At 39.0% G+C, this 17,382-nt stretch overlaps 1 protein-coding gene across 26 annotated transcripts in view; it reads left to right on the top strand.

Annotated features, from left to right (window-relative positions):
• The window catches only part of LOC140729077 (receptor-type tyrosine-protein phosphatase delta-like), a 2,395,537-nt gene that overhangs the window by 2,198,113 nt on the left and 180,042 nt on the right, over positions 1-17,382 (top strand). For 14 of the 26 annotated variants that reach the window (XM_073048383.1, XM_073048384.1, XM_073048388.1 and 11 more), the window contains 2 exons: positions 8,786-9,373; positions 9,713-9,813. In XM_073048383.1, the coding sequence (XP_072904484.1) occupies positions 8,786-9,373; positions 9,713-9,813 (689 nt within the window). The remainder of the gene's footprint in view (positions 1-8,785; positions 9,374-9,712; positions 9,814-17,382) is intronic. The other 12 variants (XM_073048385.1, XM_073048394.1, XM_073048393.1 and 9 more) reach the window with 3 other exon arrangements.

Here is a 17,382-nt window from a genome sequence, read left to right as displayed (position 1 = left end):
AAAAGATTGGAGAATTTTATTTAATAAAAGGAAAACAAAACTAAATTGGAACAAAAAAAAGAAAAGATTGGGCAGTCCATTTGAGGATAAAATTAGAAGAAAAAGAAAGAGAGAAAACATCCTTCCAGTCACCTCCGAACCTTCACAGATAAGGATATTCCCTAAAGAGAATAAAGAAAAATAAATTAAATTAAATCATATGAAAATATTGAAGGGTCGCCAGACTTGCTCAAAATTGAAAGATGTATCAAATGTCCTGCTTCTAATTTTCTCCAAGCTTAAACATGACACATTTTTGAAGAGCCAATAAAAAACAGTAGACGGATTAAAATCTTTCCAGTATAACAAGATAGCTCTCCTAGCCAGTAAAGTTGAAAAGGCTATCACATGCTGAGCGGAAGCAGATACTCTACCTACTTCCTCTGGAATAATCCCAAAAATTGCCGTAAGTGAATTGGGTTGAACATCCACATCTATAACTTTAGATAGTATTCTAAACCTATCCCTCCAAAAATTGTTTAAGCTTACACAGGACCAAAACATATGTGTTAGAGTAGCCACCTCTGCGTTACATCTGTCACAAATAGGGCTTATATTAGGAAGATTATGCGCCAACTTATCTTTGGACATATGGGCCCTGTGTACTATCTTAAACTGAATTAAGGAATGGCGTGCAAAGATAGATGAATTATTGACTAGATAATGAATTTTACTCCATTGATCATCTGAAAGTGAATGTTGAAGTTCTATTTCCCAAGTGTGTTGAACCCTATCATTAGGTGACATGCAAGCATTCATTAACTGTTTATAAATGATAGCTATTAATCGTTTTTGAAATGGTTTAAGCTGAAAAACAGCATAAGTCAAATTTGAAGAGTAGGCCAAGGGATAATTCAGTAGAAAATCACGTCAAAAAATTCCTAACTTGTAAGTATCTAAAAAAATGTGTATTAGAGATGTCATATTTATCCATTAACTGCGAAAAAGACATTAAACAATCCTGTAAGAACAAATCTAAAAAAGTTTTTATTCCCTTAGTTTTCCATGTTAAAAAAGCCTTATCCAGAGTTGATGGTTTAAAAAAAGTAGAATAAATATTACTAGAGAGTAAAAAATTATTTAATTCAAAAAATCTACGAAACTGAAACCAGATTTTTAAAGTATGTTTAACGATAGGGTTGAGAGCTTGTCTACCTATTCTGGAGAACGAAAAAGGAAGGGGAGCTCCTAATAGAGAAGCTAAAGAAAACCCCGTTACCGAATTTAACCATGGAGGGCGATCCTGGTTATCTATATCATAAATACAAAAAGTAATATAATGAATATTAATTGCCCAATAATAAAATCGGAAGTTTGGTAAGACCAGTCCTCCATCTTTTTTTGATTTTTGCAATAAAAGTTTATTCACTCTAGAGCTTTTGTTATTCCAAATGTAAGACAAAATCATAGAATCTATTTTATCACAAAATGTTTTTAGAACAAAAGAGGGAACTGCTTGAAATATATATAAAAATTACGATAAAATAACCATTCTTATAGCATTAATTCGACCTATCAATGACATCGACATAGGCGACCATTTAGAAAGCGCTTGTAGAGTATATTCAATTAGAGGGGAGAAATTATACTTATATAGGTTTTTTAAATTTTTAGTAACTTTGATACTAAGGAAAGTGAAATGGATTTTAGCAATATTAAAAGGTATTTGATCATAATCAGAATAATTATTAATAGGAAATAATTTACTTTTATGTAAATTAAGTTTATATCCAGAGAAAGTACTAAATTCCATAAATATAGATAGCATAAAAGGAATAGATTTCCTAGGGTTTGAAATGTAAACTAATAAATCATTCGCATATAACGAAACCTTATGTAATTTATCCCCTCTCTTATACCCTGCACAGAATTAGAATCCCTAAGTGCGATAGCAAGTGGTTCTAAAACCAAATTAAATAATAAAGGACTAAGAGGACAACCCTGACGGGTTCTTCTATGTAATCTAAAATAAGGAGACTTTTGATTACTAGTTATAACCGCAGCCACCGAGACATGGTAAATCAATTTAATCCAGGAAATAAATCCCAGGCCAAAATTAAACCTCTTCAAAACCTGAAATAAATAAGGCCATTCCACCCTATCAAAGGCTTTCACTGCATCCAGAGATACAATACATTCAGATTCTTTGACTGAGGGGGAATAAATGATATTTAACAATCTTCAAATATTAAAATGTGAGTACCTATTTGTAATAAATCCTGTGTGATCATTTGAGGTAACATTAGGTAAAATATTCTCGTCTATTAGCTAGAATCTTAGAGAGAATTTAAAAATCTACATTCAATGAAGAAATAGGTCTATAGGATACACATTCCAGTGGGTCTTTTCCTTTTTTAGGAATCAATGAAATTAATGCCTCATAAAAAGTTTTTGGAAGGTTCACAGAGGATATAGAATTGGTAAATGTTTGATAAAGATGTGGTATAAGCATTTCATGAAAAGTCTTGTAAAATTCTACCGTATAACCATCAGGTCCCTGAGCTTTCCCTAATTATATAGAGGATATAGCCTTGGCTGTCTCCTCTTGTTTAATAGGTGCATCTAATATATCAACATCTTGAGTCAAAATTTGAGGTATATTTAACTTTTGCAAAAGTCTATTCATAGTAATAGTATTATCAGAGAATTCAGATTTATAAAGATTAGAATAGAAATCCATAAATATCTTATTAATTTCATAAGGATCTGAAGTTTCAATTCTATCTGGTCTACGAATTTTTAAAATCTGTCTTCTGACCATCCCAGCCTTTAACTGACCCTCCAAAAGCTTAGCAGATTTTTCCCCATGTATATAAAATAAACTTTTGGACTTAAAAATTTGCTGTTCAATTGGGAAGGTCAGAAGCAAATCATACTGTGATTGACCCTTTCTTTATATAGGTCCTCAGTAGGTTTAACTGAATATGCTTTTTCTATCTCTTTAATTTTATTAATAAGCACCGACAATTCCGCTTTAGTTTTCTTTCTCAAAGCTGCTGAATATGAGATTATCTGTCCCCTAAGAAAAGATTTCAACGTGTCCCATATAACCAGGTTTGACATTCCTTCAGTTGTATTAAATTCAAAAAATATAGAAATTTTCTCCTTAATAAAACTAACAAAAGCTGGATCATGTAACAGTACGGGATTCAGTCTCCACTGTGACATTTTCAAAAAGCTATCCGAAAGCTTCAGGGTTAACTTTAAAGGCGCATGATCTGACTACGCAATGATGTCATACGCACACTGAACAATGGAGTATAACAAACGTGTGTCTAAAAAAAAAGTAATCAATTCGAGAATACTTCTGATGAACGTGTGAGAAAAAAGAGAAATCTTTATCGTTGGAGTGTTTATATCTCCAGATATCGACCAGGCCAGATTCTAATAAAAAAGAATTAATACAGGCCGCCGCTTTATTAGGAAGTGACGGATTGGTTGATGACCTGTCAATCGCCGGATTGAAACAACAATTAAAGTCACCATCCATGATTAACTTATATTCATTCAAATTCGGTAACTCAGAAAAAAGTTTCTTAAAAAAATCAGAATTATCTACATTAGGTGCGTATACACACACCAGAGCTACCTTTTGCTTGCATAATAAGCCAGTAACAATTAAGTATCTTCCAATCGAATCAGTAATAGTATTAAAGTGTACAAAAGGGATTTTGGGGCTAAGAAAGATAGATACGCCTCTTATTTTATTATCCGACAGCGAAAGGTACAAAGGCCCTTTCAAAAATTGAAAAAACCTGTCCTCATTCTGTTTCCGTATATGATTTTCTTGCGCAAAAATAATATCTGCATTAAGTGTTTTTAATTTCTTAAAAATCTTTTTACGCTTAATGGGGTGATTCACACCGTTCCAATTCCAAGATATTATATTAATTTTATTAACATCCATGTTTAAAATTGAATTTAATATTATATAAAAGAAATGTTACACAAGCACTGATTACACCAAAAGGCACGGATACAACCAGAAGGAGTGACGTATTTACGTGAAAAAAAATCCATCAAAAGAACTGCCCAATCAAGAAAAAAACCTACTGTAATAGCCCCCTCCCCCTCCCAATTGAGTAATCGTGTTAACTTTAAGATTTTATTCAGTAGGCTTAACTTTAAGATTTTTAATGTACTCCCATCCCTCCTGGGGAGAGTAGATTCTCAGTGACTGAGACTTTTCAGGAAAGATTATCAGCCTTGTTGGGTAGCAAAGAGAGGGGTATAAATCTAATTTGTACATTTCACTCATGACTTCTCGGTATTTCCTTCTTTCGGCAAAGATTTCAGGAGGATAGTCTTCGACTATATGAATTTCTGCCGATTTAAAGATTAACTTTCACTTTTTTCTGGCTTCTCGAAGTATGGCTTCTTTAGTTGTATAATAATGCAGAGAAAGTACAATTGGTCGAGGATGTAATTCAGATGAACGCCGAGAAAATGGAATTCTATGGGCTCTGTCAATTAAAGGGCTAGTTTCCAGGGTCTCACTAAAAAATGAGTACAACATATCTGAGAAGAATTTTAACAGATCACCAGCTTCAGTATTTTCAGGCAGTCCCAGAATATGCAAATTCCTCCGACGCCCTCTACTATCTAAATCAACCATTTTCTTCTTCGTTTTAGATAGTTCCGAGGTAATTTCATTGATTTTCTTTTCCATCGAAGATATCTTCATTCCTTGATCTTTAATAGCTTGCTTGAATAGATCATGTTCATTCTCAATTCAGGTTGTAGTCTGCTGAAGTGTTTGAAGCTGAAAGTCCTGATTTTTCAGAGAATCTTGAACCGTAGAGACAGCTTTTTCAAGCTTCCTGTTTGAGCCCCTCAGCTTATCAATCTTGGTGTTAAGCAACCCAAATTCCGACTTCATGTCTTGTATTGAAGAAAATATTCCTGCTAAAGTAACAAGTTCCTCTGCCTTCTTGGTTTGTTCCGTTTGCTCCATTTCAGGAAAAGTCTTGCCGCATCTCAGTTCAATACCAGAACGACTTTTTTCGGCCATTGTAATTAATTCATAAATCCTTCGGTAGAAGTAATAAATCATCAAAGCTAATAGGGATCTGTCAGTGGGATATAAAGTATATAAAAAAGAGAGCCGCTAAGAATGTGACTTAATCCATGCGCTGCAAAATGGCGAATCCAACCATTATTATTACAACTTTCCAGAATCTGTCTCCCTATCTGCTCCTCTGCCCCTGTTACTATTGGGCGGTCTATATAAAAAAAAACACCCAGTAGAGTTATTGACCTTTCCTGTTTCTAATTTCCACCCACAGAGATTCAGTAGACAATTCCCCCATGACTTCCTCCTTTTCTGCAGCCATGACACTATCTCTGATCAGCAGTGCCACGCCACCACCTCTTTTGACGCCCTCCCTGTCCTTTCTGAAACATCTATAGCCTGGCACTGTAAGTAACTGTCCCTGCCCCTGAACTATCCAAATCTCTGTAATGGCCACAATATCATAGTTCCAAGTATGTATCTACGCTCTAAGCTCATCTGCTTTGTTCATGATCCTTCTTGCATTAAAATTGACACATCTCAAGCCATCGGTCTGAGCGCATCCCTTCTCTATCACCTGCCTATCCTCCCCCTCGCACTGTCTCTAAGCTTTCGCTATTTGTGAGCCAACAGCCCCTTCCTCCATCTCTTCAGTTTGGTTCCCACCCCCCCAGCAATTCTTGTTTAAACTCTCCCCTATAGCCTTAGCAAACCTCCCTGCCAGGATATCCTCATGGATTCAAGTGCAACCCGTCTTTTTTATACAGGTCACGCCTGGCCCAAAAGAGGTCCCAGTCATCGAGAAATCTGAATCCCAGCCCCCTGCTCCAATCCTTCACTCTATTCCTATACTCACTGTTGTGCAGCACAGGCAGTAGTCCCAAGATGACTACCTTTGAGATCCTGCTTCTCAACTTCCTTCCTAACTCCCTGTCGTCTGTTTTCAGGACCTCCTCCCTTTTCCTACCTATGTCGTTGGTACCAATATGTACCACGACCTCTGGCTGTTTCCCTTCTCACTTCGGGGTATCATGGACGCGATCGGAAACATCCTGAGTCCTGGCACCTCGGAGGCAAACTGCCATCCGTGTTTCTTTCCTGTGTCCACAGAATCGCCTCTCTGACCCCCTAACTATAGAGCCCCCTATTACTGCTGCCTTCTTCCTTTCCCTACCCTTCTGAGCCACAGGGCCAGACACTGTGCCAGAGGCACAGCCTCTGTTGCTTCCCCCAAGTATTGGGCTTCATTCACTAATGAATAACGAAAGTAACTCGGAGATAGCCTTACACTCTGATTTTTCCTGTGATAGTTTTGCACTTTCAGCTGATTTTGTGTGTCTGTTAGTGGAAGAGGCGGTCTGTTGGCACAATTCCACAGAAGAAGCAGCTTGCATTCCATCTATCCGCTGAGCTTTGAAACCATCATATATACTTTACTCACCAGCCCTTTCACTTGTAAAGAAGCGGGGTTTTTATCAGCTGAGCATTAAGCTGATGAAAACCTTCCAATCAATTATTAGCTATCTATAATAATAACAGGCAGCTAATTTGACTGTACAGACCATTGGGACTAATGGTTTATACTGATGTTCATGCTCTGCACAAGGCACCTGCACCCTTCTTCATCCAAATGTGGCAGCAAATCCACTGTTTCTTGTCCTTTCATGCACTTACATGTCTGGCCATGGTTCTGCCTTTCTCTGAGACAGGATTTCTGAATTTCTAATTGGATCTATTAATAACTATACTTAGTGGCCACTTTATTAGGTACACCTCTAGAGTGCTTGTTAGTGCAAATATCTAATCAGCCAATCATGTGACAGCAACTCAATGCATAAAAGCATGCAGACATGGTCAAGGAGTTCAGTTGCTGTTCAGACCAAACATCAGAATGGGGAAGAAAGGTGATCCAAGTGACTTTTACTGCAGAATGATTGTTGGTGCAAATTGGGGTGGTTTCAGTATCTCAGAAACTCCTGTGATTTCTATGCACAACAGTCTCTATAATTTATGGAGAATGATACAAAAAAAACAACAAGTGAGTGTTCTGTGGGCAAAATGCCTTGTTAAAGGGAGAGGTCAGAGGAGAATGACCAGATTGGTTCAAGCTGACAGAAAGGCAACAATAACTCATTGCAACAGTGGTGTTCAGAAGAGCATCTCTGAATGAACAGCATGTCCAACATTGAAGCGGATGGGCTACAGCAGCAGTAAAGCACAAACATACTCTGAGTGGCCTCTTTATCATGTGCAATAAAGTGGAAGTAATTTATTAGGTGGCCACTGAATGTTTATTACCTTTAGTAACCTTAATATACAGTAAATACTAGTCCTAATTTAAGGATAAAAACATCTTCTCTACCTACCTTCCCTCAATATTTTGAAGACCTCTTTGAGTCTACTTGCTTCAGTGAAATTGAAAAGGTTTACCTAGATACCTAACTAAATTATTTGCCAAATTTCGGAAGATAATAATTGAAGTATGCATTGAAAAAAATTGTCAAAGCAATGCACAATCCTTTTCAAATCTTTATTCTAAATGTAAAACTTGGAGATTGACGCCACATGTGGGAAAAGGAAGCAGTGCCGGTTAATTATTATCTGATGGTGGCTGTTTCACTACACATCTCCTGGCTTTGCAACCTCCCTCAAGGATTTCCCTTCTACAGAGCATCCTCAGTTGTTCCTTGATTTAGATGCCATTCAGCAACAAGGAGAAAAGCAAGCACCATTATTCTAAACAAACTGATGTGTCCATTCATACTAACAAAACGTTCTGGAAGCTTAGCCAGCAGATCTGCAGTTACTCAGTCTTCAACATTACCAAATGACTGAAATTCCACACTTCAGATGCGAAACCCAGTCACCTAATTCCCTCACTTCCAGGCGTTATTAGATTGCTTTTTAACTGTTGGTACTAGGTGGAGCCAGTTCCTAAAGCTAAGGAGAGCACCATAACATTAGTCACTTGGAATTAGAAATGCCCCACTAAACGTAAGGTTTCAAGCTCCACTGGGCATGAATTGTACATGCGTTCATCTGGAGTCTACAGTAACTGCACAAGCAATCAATATGTTGTTGCTGGAAATTAATGTTGGCAATTCTGATTGATGAATACCTACTATTCTTTTGATGAGTTATTTGTGTGATACAGTTGTATCAAAGATGCTTTGTAAATTATTATGTCAATACGGATTGCAATATGCTGTATGCCAGTCACGAAGTGTTGCTTCAGGAGATGTCCCACTGTTTGAGCTATTCATGAGCAGCTGTCCCATGTAATTCAGTGAGACTACAGATGGAGGTTAAAATCGAGACATTATTTTCTAAGCTGGCTACCAGCAAAAGCACATCTATTAGTATCAATGAATTGTAATTTTGTCTTAACTATTCCAAATTGTTCAGACACTTAGCTGTTCATTAAAATTATAAACCCTTCAGATAATTGATTTGCCTTAGCTTTTCAATTTTTCCAAGAGATAGTACTGTGTGAAACCAGTTTGGACTAGTTTTGGATAGTTGACACCTTAATGGCAAACTGTACATATCCACAATCCTGATGTGTCATACAAAGAAACTGCATGATTACAAGGATTCTTATGCAATGTAACTTGTGTATGATATATGCAACTTAAACTTGCGTTGGCAAATGAATGAATTGAATTACTGTCTTGGACACAAACCTGAATAGATGCAAGTGACAAAATTCAAATTTAATCTCACTTCTTGTTACAGTTCCTGGACGACCCAGGCTTCTGGTTAGTCATACACAGATGAACACAGCTCTTATTCAATGGCATCGTCCGGTAGAAACCTTTGGACCAGTCCTGGGTTATCGTTTAAAATTTGGGCGCAAAGACTCTGAATTACTCACAACGCTGGAATTCACTGAGAGAGACGACCATTACACCGCTACCGATATCCACAAGGGCACTTCGTATGTCTTCAAACTTAGTGCAAAAAATAAAGTTGGCTTCGGGGAAGAGATAGTGAAAGAAATCACAATCCCAGAAGAACAACCAAGTGGATTTCCCCAGAACACGCATGCTGTCAGCTCCTCAGCCTCTACCATTGAGCTGAAATGGCAGCCTCCAGTTTTGGCAGAGCGTAATGGTTTAATCACTAAATATGTTGTGTTATACAGAGATATCAACAGCCCAAATCATCCAATAGAGTTCTCTGTGGCTTCTCCTGAGACATCTTTGAAGCTTGTCAACCTAAAACCAGACACCACTTATGATATCAAAGTACGAGCTCATACCAGTAAAGGTCCAGGTCCATATAGTCCTAGTGTTCAATTCCGGACACTTCCACTAGATCCAGGTAGGATTTGTCTATTTGTGTGCTCCTTGATGCAGGTGGGTGACAATATTTGTGAGCTGGGTCACACGATTATACATTGTATCTCAGTTCTTTCCACCAACTTGAAAGGTAAAGTTCTTGAGTCTTAATATGCTTTGGGACTTCTGTGCTGATGTAGATGCTATCGCCTGAGACTACTTAAACCTGCATGGCCTACAAAGGTAAGTTTAGTAAATAAGGTTTGCAGAGATTCAAGGTAATGACAGGTCTTTAAAGATACAGGTTGGAAAGGTGATTAGTGCAAATAATTGATGCAATCCAGTACTCCCCTCTAAACTATTGCTCTTACTACCTTTTCAGCAGTGTTTGCAAAAAATTTTCATGTTAAAGCTGTAATGAAGACATCAGTGTTATTAACGTGGGAGATTCCTGAGAACTACAACACTGCCATTCCTTTCAAAGTGAGTATTTTGTCTCTGTAAATAAATGTTGCTTCACTACTAATGGTTGTTTGGGTGGATGGCTGTAGATCGTGTAAGCTTGTTTGTCACATCCCTTAGGAGAGAAATGACATCGTGGTTCTACTGCACCATATTTTTCTGTCTACTTAATGCAAACAGCAGTCCACATGCTAACCTGATCACAATACTGGTAGTAATATCTATTCTTCAATTTATGTTTAGCATAATAGAGCAATTAGGACTTATGACAATGGTTTAACTTCATTCCTATGCACTATCTCCATGGAAGTATTGGTTTTATTGTGCTGGTGTCTCAGAATAATAAAACATGGAAGCAGCCTTTTCAACCCAGCATGATGGCCAGCCAAGAGGCCCATCTAACCTATTCCCATCTGGCCCATATGCATCTAAACATTTCCTGTCCAACTGACTTTTAAGTGTTGTTATTGCATCTGTCTCAATCAATTCCTCCGGCAACTGATGCAATTTTATGAAAGCTTATCACTGAATCTAGGTACTAGTTTATGGAAGGACAAATACATTAGGAAAGTGAGAACTTGCAGAGAAGATTCATCAAAACAATACTACTTAGGGAGAGACTGAATAGGCTGGGGTTCTTTTCCTTGGAGCAGAGAAGGCTGAGGTGAGACCTAATGGAGTCTACAGAATTATGAGGGACATAGACAGATAAAAGCAAACGTTTCCCCACGGCAGTATATAAACCAGAGGGCATTGGTGTAGGAGAAAGGGTAAGAGTTTTAGAGAGGTCTAGAGAATAATTTCCCCGACAGTGGTTAGAAGCTGGAATGCAGTGACTGAGTGGATGATGGAGGCAGAAACTGGAGGTATCATTTTGTGGGCACATGAAGTGTAGAATTAGTAATAAAAAGCCTAACCATGCCCCTGTCCATGTTTCAGGAAGGAGTACATTTCAGAGGCATCTACAAGAAATGTCTCATCATTGGATTAAACGTGATGGAGAAAGAGGAACAGGGAGAAAGTCCTTAAAGGAAGCAGGCCGAGAGAGAGTATTGTCAAGGTAGTTGTGGAAGCTAGCGGCTTGTAATAGATGTTTGTGGCTTGCCTGTTACTGAGGTAGGGGCAGAGAGACCAAGAAAGGAAAATCAGAGATTGACATTGTGAAGTTGAGGGCCAGATGGAAATTGGCAGCTGAAGTGATGAAATTTTTGAGTTCCTGTGGAAATGCAGTAAATGGGACTATTGCTATCATCAACGTAGTGGGAAAAGATATGAGAAGGTGGGCTTGGGTAAGACATGTATAGCTCTGACCCATGTGAGTGACCATACTCTATACCTTTGATTTGGAGAAAGTGAGTGGAGTTAAATGGGGAAGTTGTTCATTATGAGGACAAGTTCAGCAAGATGACTGAATGTGTTGGTGCAGGCACATAATGTGGAGAAACCAAACACAGACTGAGTGAGTGCTTTGTGGAGCACTTGTGTACCGTCTCGAGAAATGACCCTGTGTTTTCAGTTACCTGTCACTTTAATTCCCCATCCCATTTCCACCTTCCTGCATTGGTACAGGGAGGTCACACTCCAGTTTGAAGAGCAACTGCTCATATTCCATCTGGGCTTATTGCAGCTTTTGGGACTAAATATAGATTTTTTTGACTTTAGGTAATTCTTTCATTCTTTCTGCGTCGATCAGAACTGACCCTTGTATTTATCATTCTGGCTAAGTTTCCTTTTTTATTTGTAGAGTCTGGCCTACAGCCTCACCAGTATCAGCACATTACACAGACAAAGAAGCATAACCTGCTGCTTGACTACCATTAAACTATTTGGTCTCGTCCCATTAATGATATATTCTATATTCTACCCATCCTTCCCCACCTTCTCTAATACTGCAAACCAACTTGTTCTCTTTCTCACTTCTGGTGAAAGGCCTTGGGACCTAAAAATTAACTGTTTCCCTTTCCACAGATGCTACCTGACCATCGGAGTGTTTCTGGCATTTTCTATTCTGAGAAGATAAAATTAACCTGGTGAAGATACCTAAAATGGTGCATGGTTTGGTCAGGTTAGGTGTGCAGAGAATATTGCCATATGGGACCAATTAAAACTCATGGTTAGTTTAATAGGGAAATAAGCTATTTCCATATTCAGGGAAGATTTCAATGTGGAATTGTTTGCCAGAGAAAGTGATTGAAGTAGAAGCCTGCTTTCAAAAGGAAACTAGAGGAGAAGTTAAGGAAATTCTTACCAGAAGTTGAGGTGAGACAGATGGAACTTGTTGTGAGTGTAAACACCAAAAGGAACATGTGGCTTGATGCTTTGTTGAACGTTCTATTTAAGAATCGTATTTCTTGCTTTGCACTGTGATTATGATGAGCATAGTTTAGTATTTTAGCATTATCCATTTGAAGTTTGATGACCAATAATCTCCACAAATCCTGGACGATTTGTGTGGAGCTACTTAGATTTTCTTCATAACTACGAGGAAATGGTGGACTCCATAAAGGCACAGGTTCCAGCCTTCTGCACAACTAGCCATTATTGTCAAATCCGCAGCAATGTGGTACTGGAATCTTTGCAGAGTCCAGCAATCGTTTGCATACTTCTTGTAGTTTCCCGTCATCATCTTGAGTTGCTCACTTAATCCAGAGCAGATTAGAGTGCACTCGTTTCTATGTACAGAGGGAGGGTGGTATATCCAATTAATTCATTTGTTGTAATTGATTGAGATAATTCAGATAATTGATCATTTTGGGCTTTATGTGCTTTAGTTTTTCAAATAGCTTCTTTTAATACTATATGAATTATTAATTAATGTTGAGCATTGGAAGCATTCACAAATGGTTAAGGTATTTGATAGCTTTGATAGGTGCTTGAGCTTCATAGTATGTCTTCATCAGCTGTCAGAGCACGTGCAGACAGCATACAATCTGAAAGCCCTAACTCAGTAAACAGACGAGAATTTGTTTCCCTGAGAAAGCTCTTAGCTGGGGATCAATTGAAGATGAGAACAGGTTGGACAGGGATATGAGTACATGTGGTGAGCCAGTGAATGCAAGATGTATTGTGACTCAGGTATACAACAGAAAAACAGACCCTTTGGCCCAACTTCTCCATTTTGACTGAGGTGCCCACTTAACTTAGTCCTATTTTCCCGCTTTTGATCCATAACCTTCTAAACCTTCCCTATCCATGTACCTGTCTAAATATCTTTTAAATGTTATTGTTGTACTTGCCTCAATCACTTCCTCTAGCAGCTCATTCCATATATGTATACCCTTCTCTGTGAAGAAGTTGCCCCTCAGGTTTTGTCAGGACATTTGGATATGGCCCAATGCTGAGAGAGAAAGGCACTGAAGCAGGTCAACTGTTCACTGACTAGTGAGAACTGCAGAATTTTAAGGGAAAGGAAAACAACAAATGCTCGGCCAACAGGGCCATTAACTAAAACTCTCAGTCTGTAAGTAAAATGCCAACGCTGTGGCTGAAAGCAATATCTGAATACTAAAGTATGATCTCCAGTCCTGATGCACAGCTCACCAGTGGGGGCATGTAGATCCTGCAGCAGAGTCTGTGGTTGTGACAGGTTTCTATTAAATCTTTTCTTCCTCTCCTTAAACCTATGCTTTAATTTTTGATATCCTCATTCTGGAAAGAAGACTGAATGCATTTATCCTATTCATACTCTGATTCTATACATCTCTGTAAGTTCCTTGGCCACCGATGCAAGAGTTTGTCCTAACCTGGCCAACCTCTCCCTATAACCCAGTTTTTTTTAGCCTTTACTGCACTCATTCCAGCTTAGTAGTTACCAAAACTGAATGCAGTACTCCATCTTGAATTAAATTCATAGGAATGAAAGGGTTACCATATGAGGAACATCTGGCAGCTCTTGGGCTGTATTCCCTGGAGCTCAGGAGAATGAGGAGGGGATCTCCTTGAAACATTCCAATTGTTAAAAGGCCTGAATGGATTATATATGGCAAAGTTATTTCACACAGTAGGGGAGTCTAGGACAAGAGGGCACGACTTCAGGATTGAAGGACGTCCATTTAGGACAGAGATGTGGAGAAATTTCTTTAGTCAGAAGGTGGTAAATCTGTGGAATTTGTTGCCACTAGCAGCTGTGGAGGCCAAATCATTGGGTGCATTTAAGGCAGAGATAGATAGGTTCTTGATTAGCCAGGGCATCAAAGAGTATGGGGAGTGGGGATCACTGGAAGAATTGGATCAGTCCATGATTGAATGGCAGAGCAGACTTGATGGGCTGAATGGCCCACTTCTGTTCCTATACTTTATGGTCTTATGGAAACAGTGAGAAACCATATTCGTGCTGAAAGCCTGCAAAAAATGCTGGAAGTGTAAACAGTGACAGTCAGTAACAGTGGAAAGCAGAGACAAGTTTGAATGTGGTATCTCAGAATTTACCTACCTACATCTGAAAAGTCTTCTTACCTGTGTTTCTCTGAAATTGGACCGATTGTCATTTACCAGCTGCTCTCTGCTAATCAGATTTAACGCCAGTTGCCAGTTCACTCTTCTGTAAAAATCTACTTTGTTAAGTGTCCCCATTTGCTACTGTAACAAAGGAGTTAGAGTCAGTCATATAGTGAAAGAAACTAGTTTTTTGACCCACCAAGTGGATGTCACCCATCAAGTAATGTTAATCCTACTTACTTGGTCTATGGCTGACTGTGCCTTGGCAATTCAAATTCATTCCAATAAGTTTTAAACATGCAAGTCTGTCTACACTAACCTCATTAGATTGCATGTCTCTGATCCCACCATTTAGTGGGTAAAAAAGAACACTTCCTCAGCCCTCCACTAATCTTCCTGCCTTTTATCTGAAATCTATGCCATGAGGTTCTAGACACTTTTTGAATCATGCAGCTCTTTAGAACACCATGTCAGTTTTGACCTTTCAAGTAACTAGCATTGAAACTAGACACTAGAATACTACAGCACAGTACAGGCCCTTCGGCCCTCGATGTTGTGCCGACCCATATATCCTAAAAAAAAGTACTAAACCCACACTACCCCGTAACCCTCTATTTTTCTTTCATCCATGTGCCTGTCCAAGAGGCTCTTAAAAACCTTTAGTGTTTTAGCCTCCACCACCATTCCTGGCAAGTCATTCCAGGCACCCACAGCCCTCTGCGTAAAAAAACTTACCCCCGATGTCTCCCCTAAACTTCCCTCCCTTAATTTTGTACATATGCCCTCTGGTGTTTGCTGTTCATGCCCTGGGAAACAGGTACTGGCTATCCACCCTATCTGTGCATTTCATAATCTTGTAGACCTCTATCAAGTCCCCTCTCATCCTTCTACGCTCCAAAGAGAAAAGTCCCAGCTCTGCTAACCTTGCTTCATATGACTTGTTCTCCAATCCAGGCAACATCCTGGTAAATCTCCTCTGCACCCTCTCCATAGCTTCCACATCCTTCCTATAATGAGGTGACCAGAACTGAACACAATAATCATTAAGTGTGGTCTCACCAGAGATTTGTAGAGTTGCAACGTGACCTCTCTACTCTTGAACTCAATCCCCCTATTAATGAAGCCTAGCATCCCATAGGCCTTCTTAACTGTCCTATCAACCTGTGCAGCGATCTTGAGGGATGTATGGATTTGAACCCCAAGGTCCCTCTGTTCATCCACACTCTTAAGTAACCAACCATTAACCCTGGACTCAGCCTTCTGGTTTGTCCTTCCAAAATGCATCACCTCACACTTATCCGGATTGAACTCCATCTGCCACTTTCTGCCCAACTCTGCATCCTGTTCCTGTCTATATCCTCTTGTAACCTTCGACAACCTACAGCTCCATCCGCAACTCCTCCAATCTTCATGTCATCCGCAAACTTACTCACCCATCCTTCTGCCTCTACATCCAGGTCATTTATAAAAATCACAAAGAGCAGAGGTCCCAGGACAGATCCTTGCGGCACTCCACTAGTTACCGACCTCCAGGCAGAATACTTCCCTTCCACTACTACCCTCTGTTTTCTTCCATGTAAGCCAATTTTTTATCCAAACAGCCAAGGTTCCACTGATCCAATGCCTCATGACTTTCTGAATGAGTCTCTCGAGGGGACCTTGTCAAATGCCTTGCTAAAATCAATGTAGACCACATCAACCGCCCTACCCTCATTAATTTCTTTTGTTACCTCTTCAAAAAACTCAATTAGGGTCATGAGGCACGACCTTCCCTTCACAAAGCCATGTTGAATATCCTTGAGTTGTCTGTACTCCAAATGCTCGTGGATCCTATCCGTAAGAATCCATTCCAATAGTTGTGTGAATACTTGCCTCCATCACTGTCTTAAGAAGTGTTTTGCAAATTGTACCCACCCTTAGGATGAAAATATTCTTTCTCTGATCCCTTCTAATTTTTATCGTTTACCGTAAACTTGCACCCTCTTTATTTGGATGCCTTTGTCACAGAGAAAATTTCTTTCTGGGCTCTCATCATGTTGAAAACTTCCATCAGGGAACCTGTCAGCAGAAGAGATTCACCAGGATATTGCCTGGGATGGAGTGTTCCAGAAGGGTGGACAGTCTGGTTTTGTTTTCCTTGGTGGGGAGAAAAGGAGGTGTACAGGATTATGAGGGATGCAGATAGGGCGGGTTATGCGATTTTTTTTCCTCTCTGTAGCTGAGATATCTAAAACCAGAAGGTGAATGAGTAGAAGATTGAGATTGAATCTGACGAATTTTCTTTTTACCCAGAGGGTAGAAAGAATTTGGAAATAAGGGAGTGTAAGATGGAGAGATTCTGACAGTAATTAAGTATCTCGATGAGCACTTTATTGGCCAAGGTAAGGAAGCCAAGTGCTGGAAAAAGGAGTTAGAGCAGATAGCTCGTTCATGAACGTGGGAGGCCAAGAGGTCTGTTTCTGTACCATGTGGCTCCATGACTCAAAATCTACTAACAGTTTTATTGATCAAGGTAAATTATGTTGTGGAATTGTGTGTCCAACATTGTCTTTGATGTTTCAGTAATATGTTTAGGGAACAACAACTCCTCAGATCAGCATCACTCCTGCACTCTCATGTTTCTGTGATGGATCAGGGCAGCCGTGAAGGGAAGGGTGAGCCAGGATGTTATTCAGATTTATAGAATAGTTACATTGTTTACTATATGCAAAGCTATCTTGATATAGAGTATTATGGATTAAAACATTTCAGATAAGCTTAATACTGACTAAAATAAATCAGATGAAATTACTGTTGTTGGTACTTATATGTAAATAGTCAATGGAAGACATTCCATTGGGAAATCCTGCATTGTGTTCATGCCAACTATTTTACTTAAGCCATCAACTGGACAAATCCAGCCATGCTATTTCAGTGCGTTCTAAGTGCATTATCTTCCAGCCGTTCTGCATCAAAAAAAATTTAAGTATCTCAGCTATTCAGCTTCTATGTTTCTAATGTGCATGAAATTGAATTTTGTTTGGTTATTTTTTCTTTCCCTGTAAAGTGTGAGGACTCGGGGTGTTCTTCCATTTCAACTAAGCCTCTTATTATCTTCATGGTTATTTCTATCATTTGTGTGACTGAGCACCACCTGGATCCTCTGGATCACTC

This window comes from Hemitrygon akajei, chromosome 6, assembly GCF_048418815.1.
Source record: "Hemitrygon akajei chromosome 6, sHemAka1.3, whole genome shotgun sequence".
In the NCBI taxonomy this organism is placed as follows: domain Eukaryota; kingdom Metazoa; phylum Chordata; class Chondrichthyes; order Myliobatiformes; family Dasyatidae; genus Hemitrygon; species Hemitrygon akajei.
Note: the sequence above shows the minus strand (reverse complement) of the source record. Positions and strands in the feature narration are given on the sequence as shown.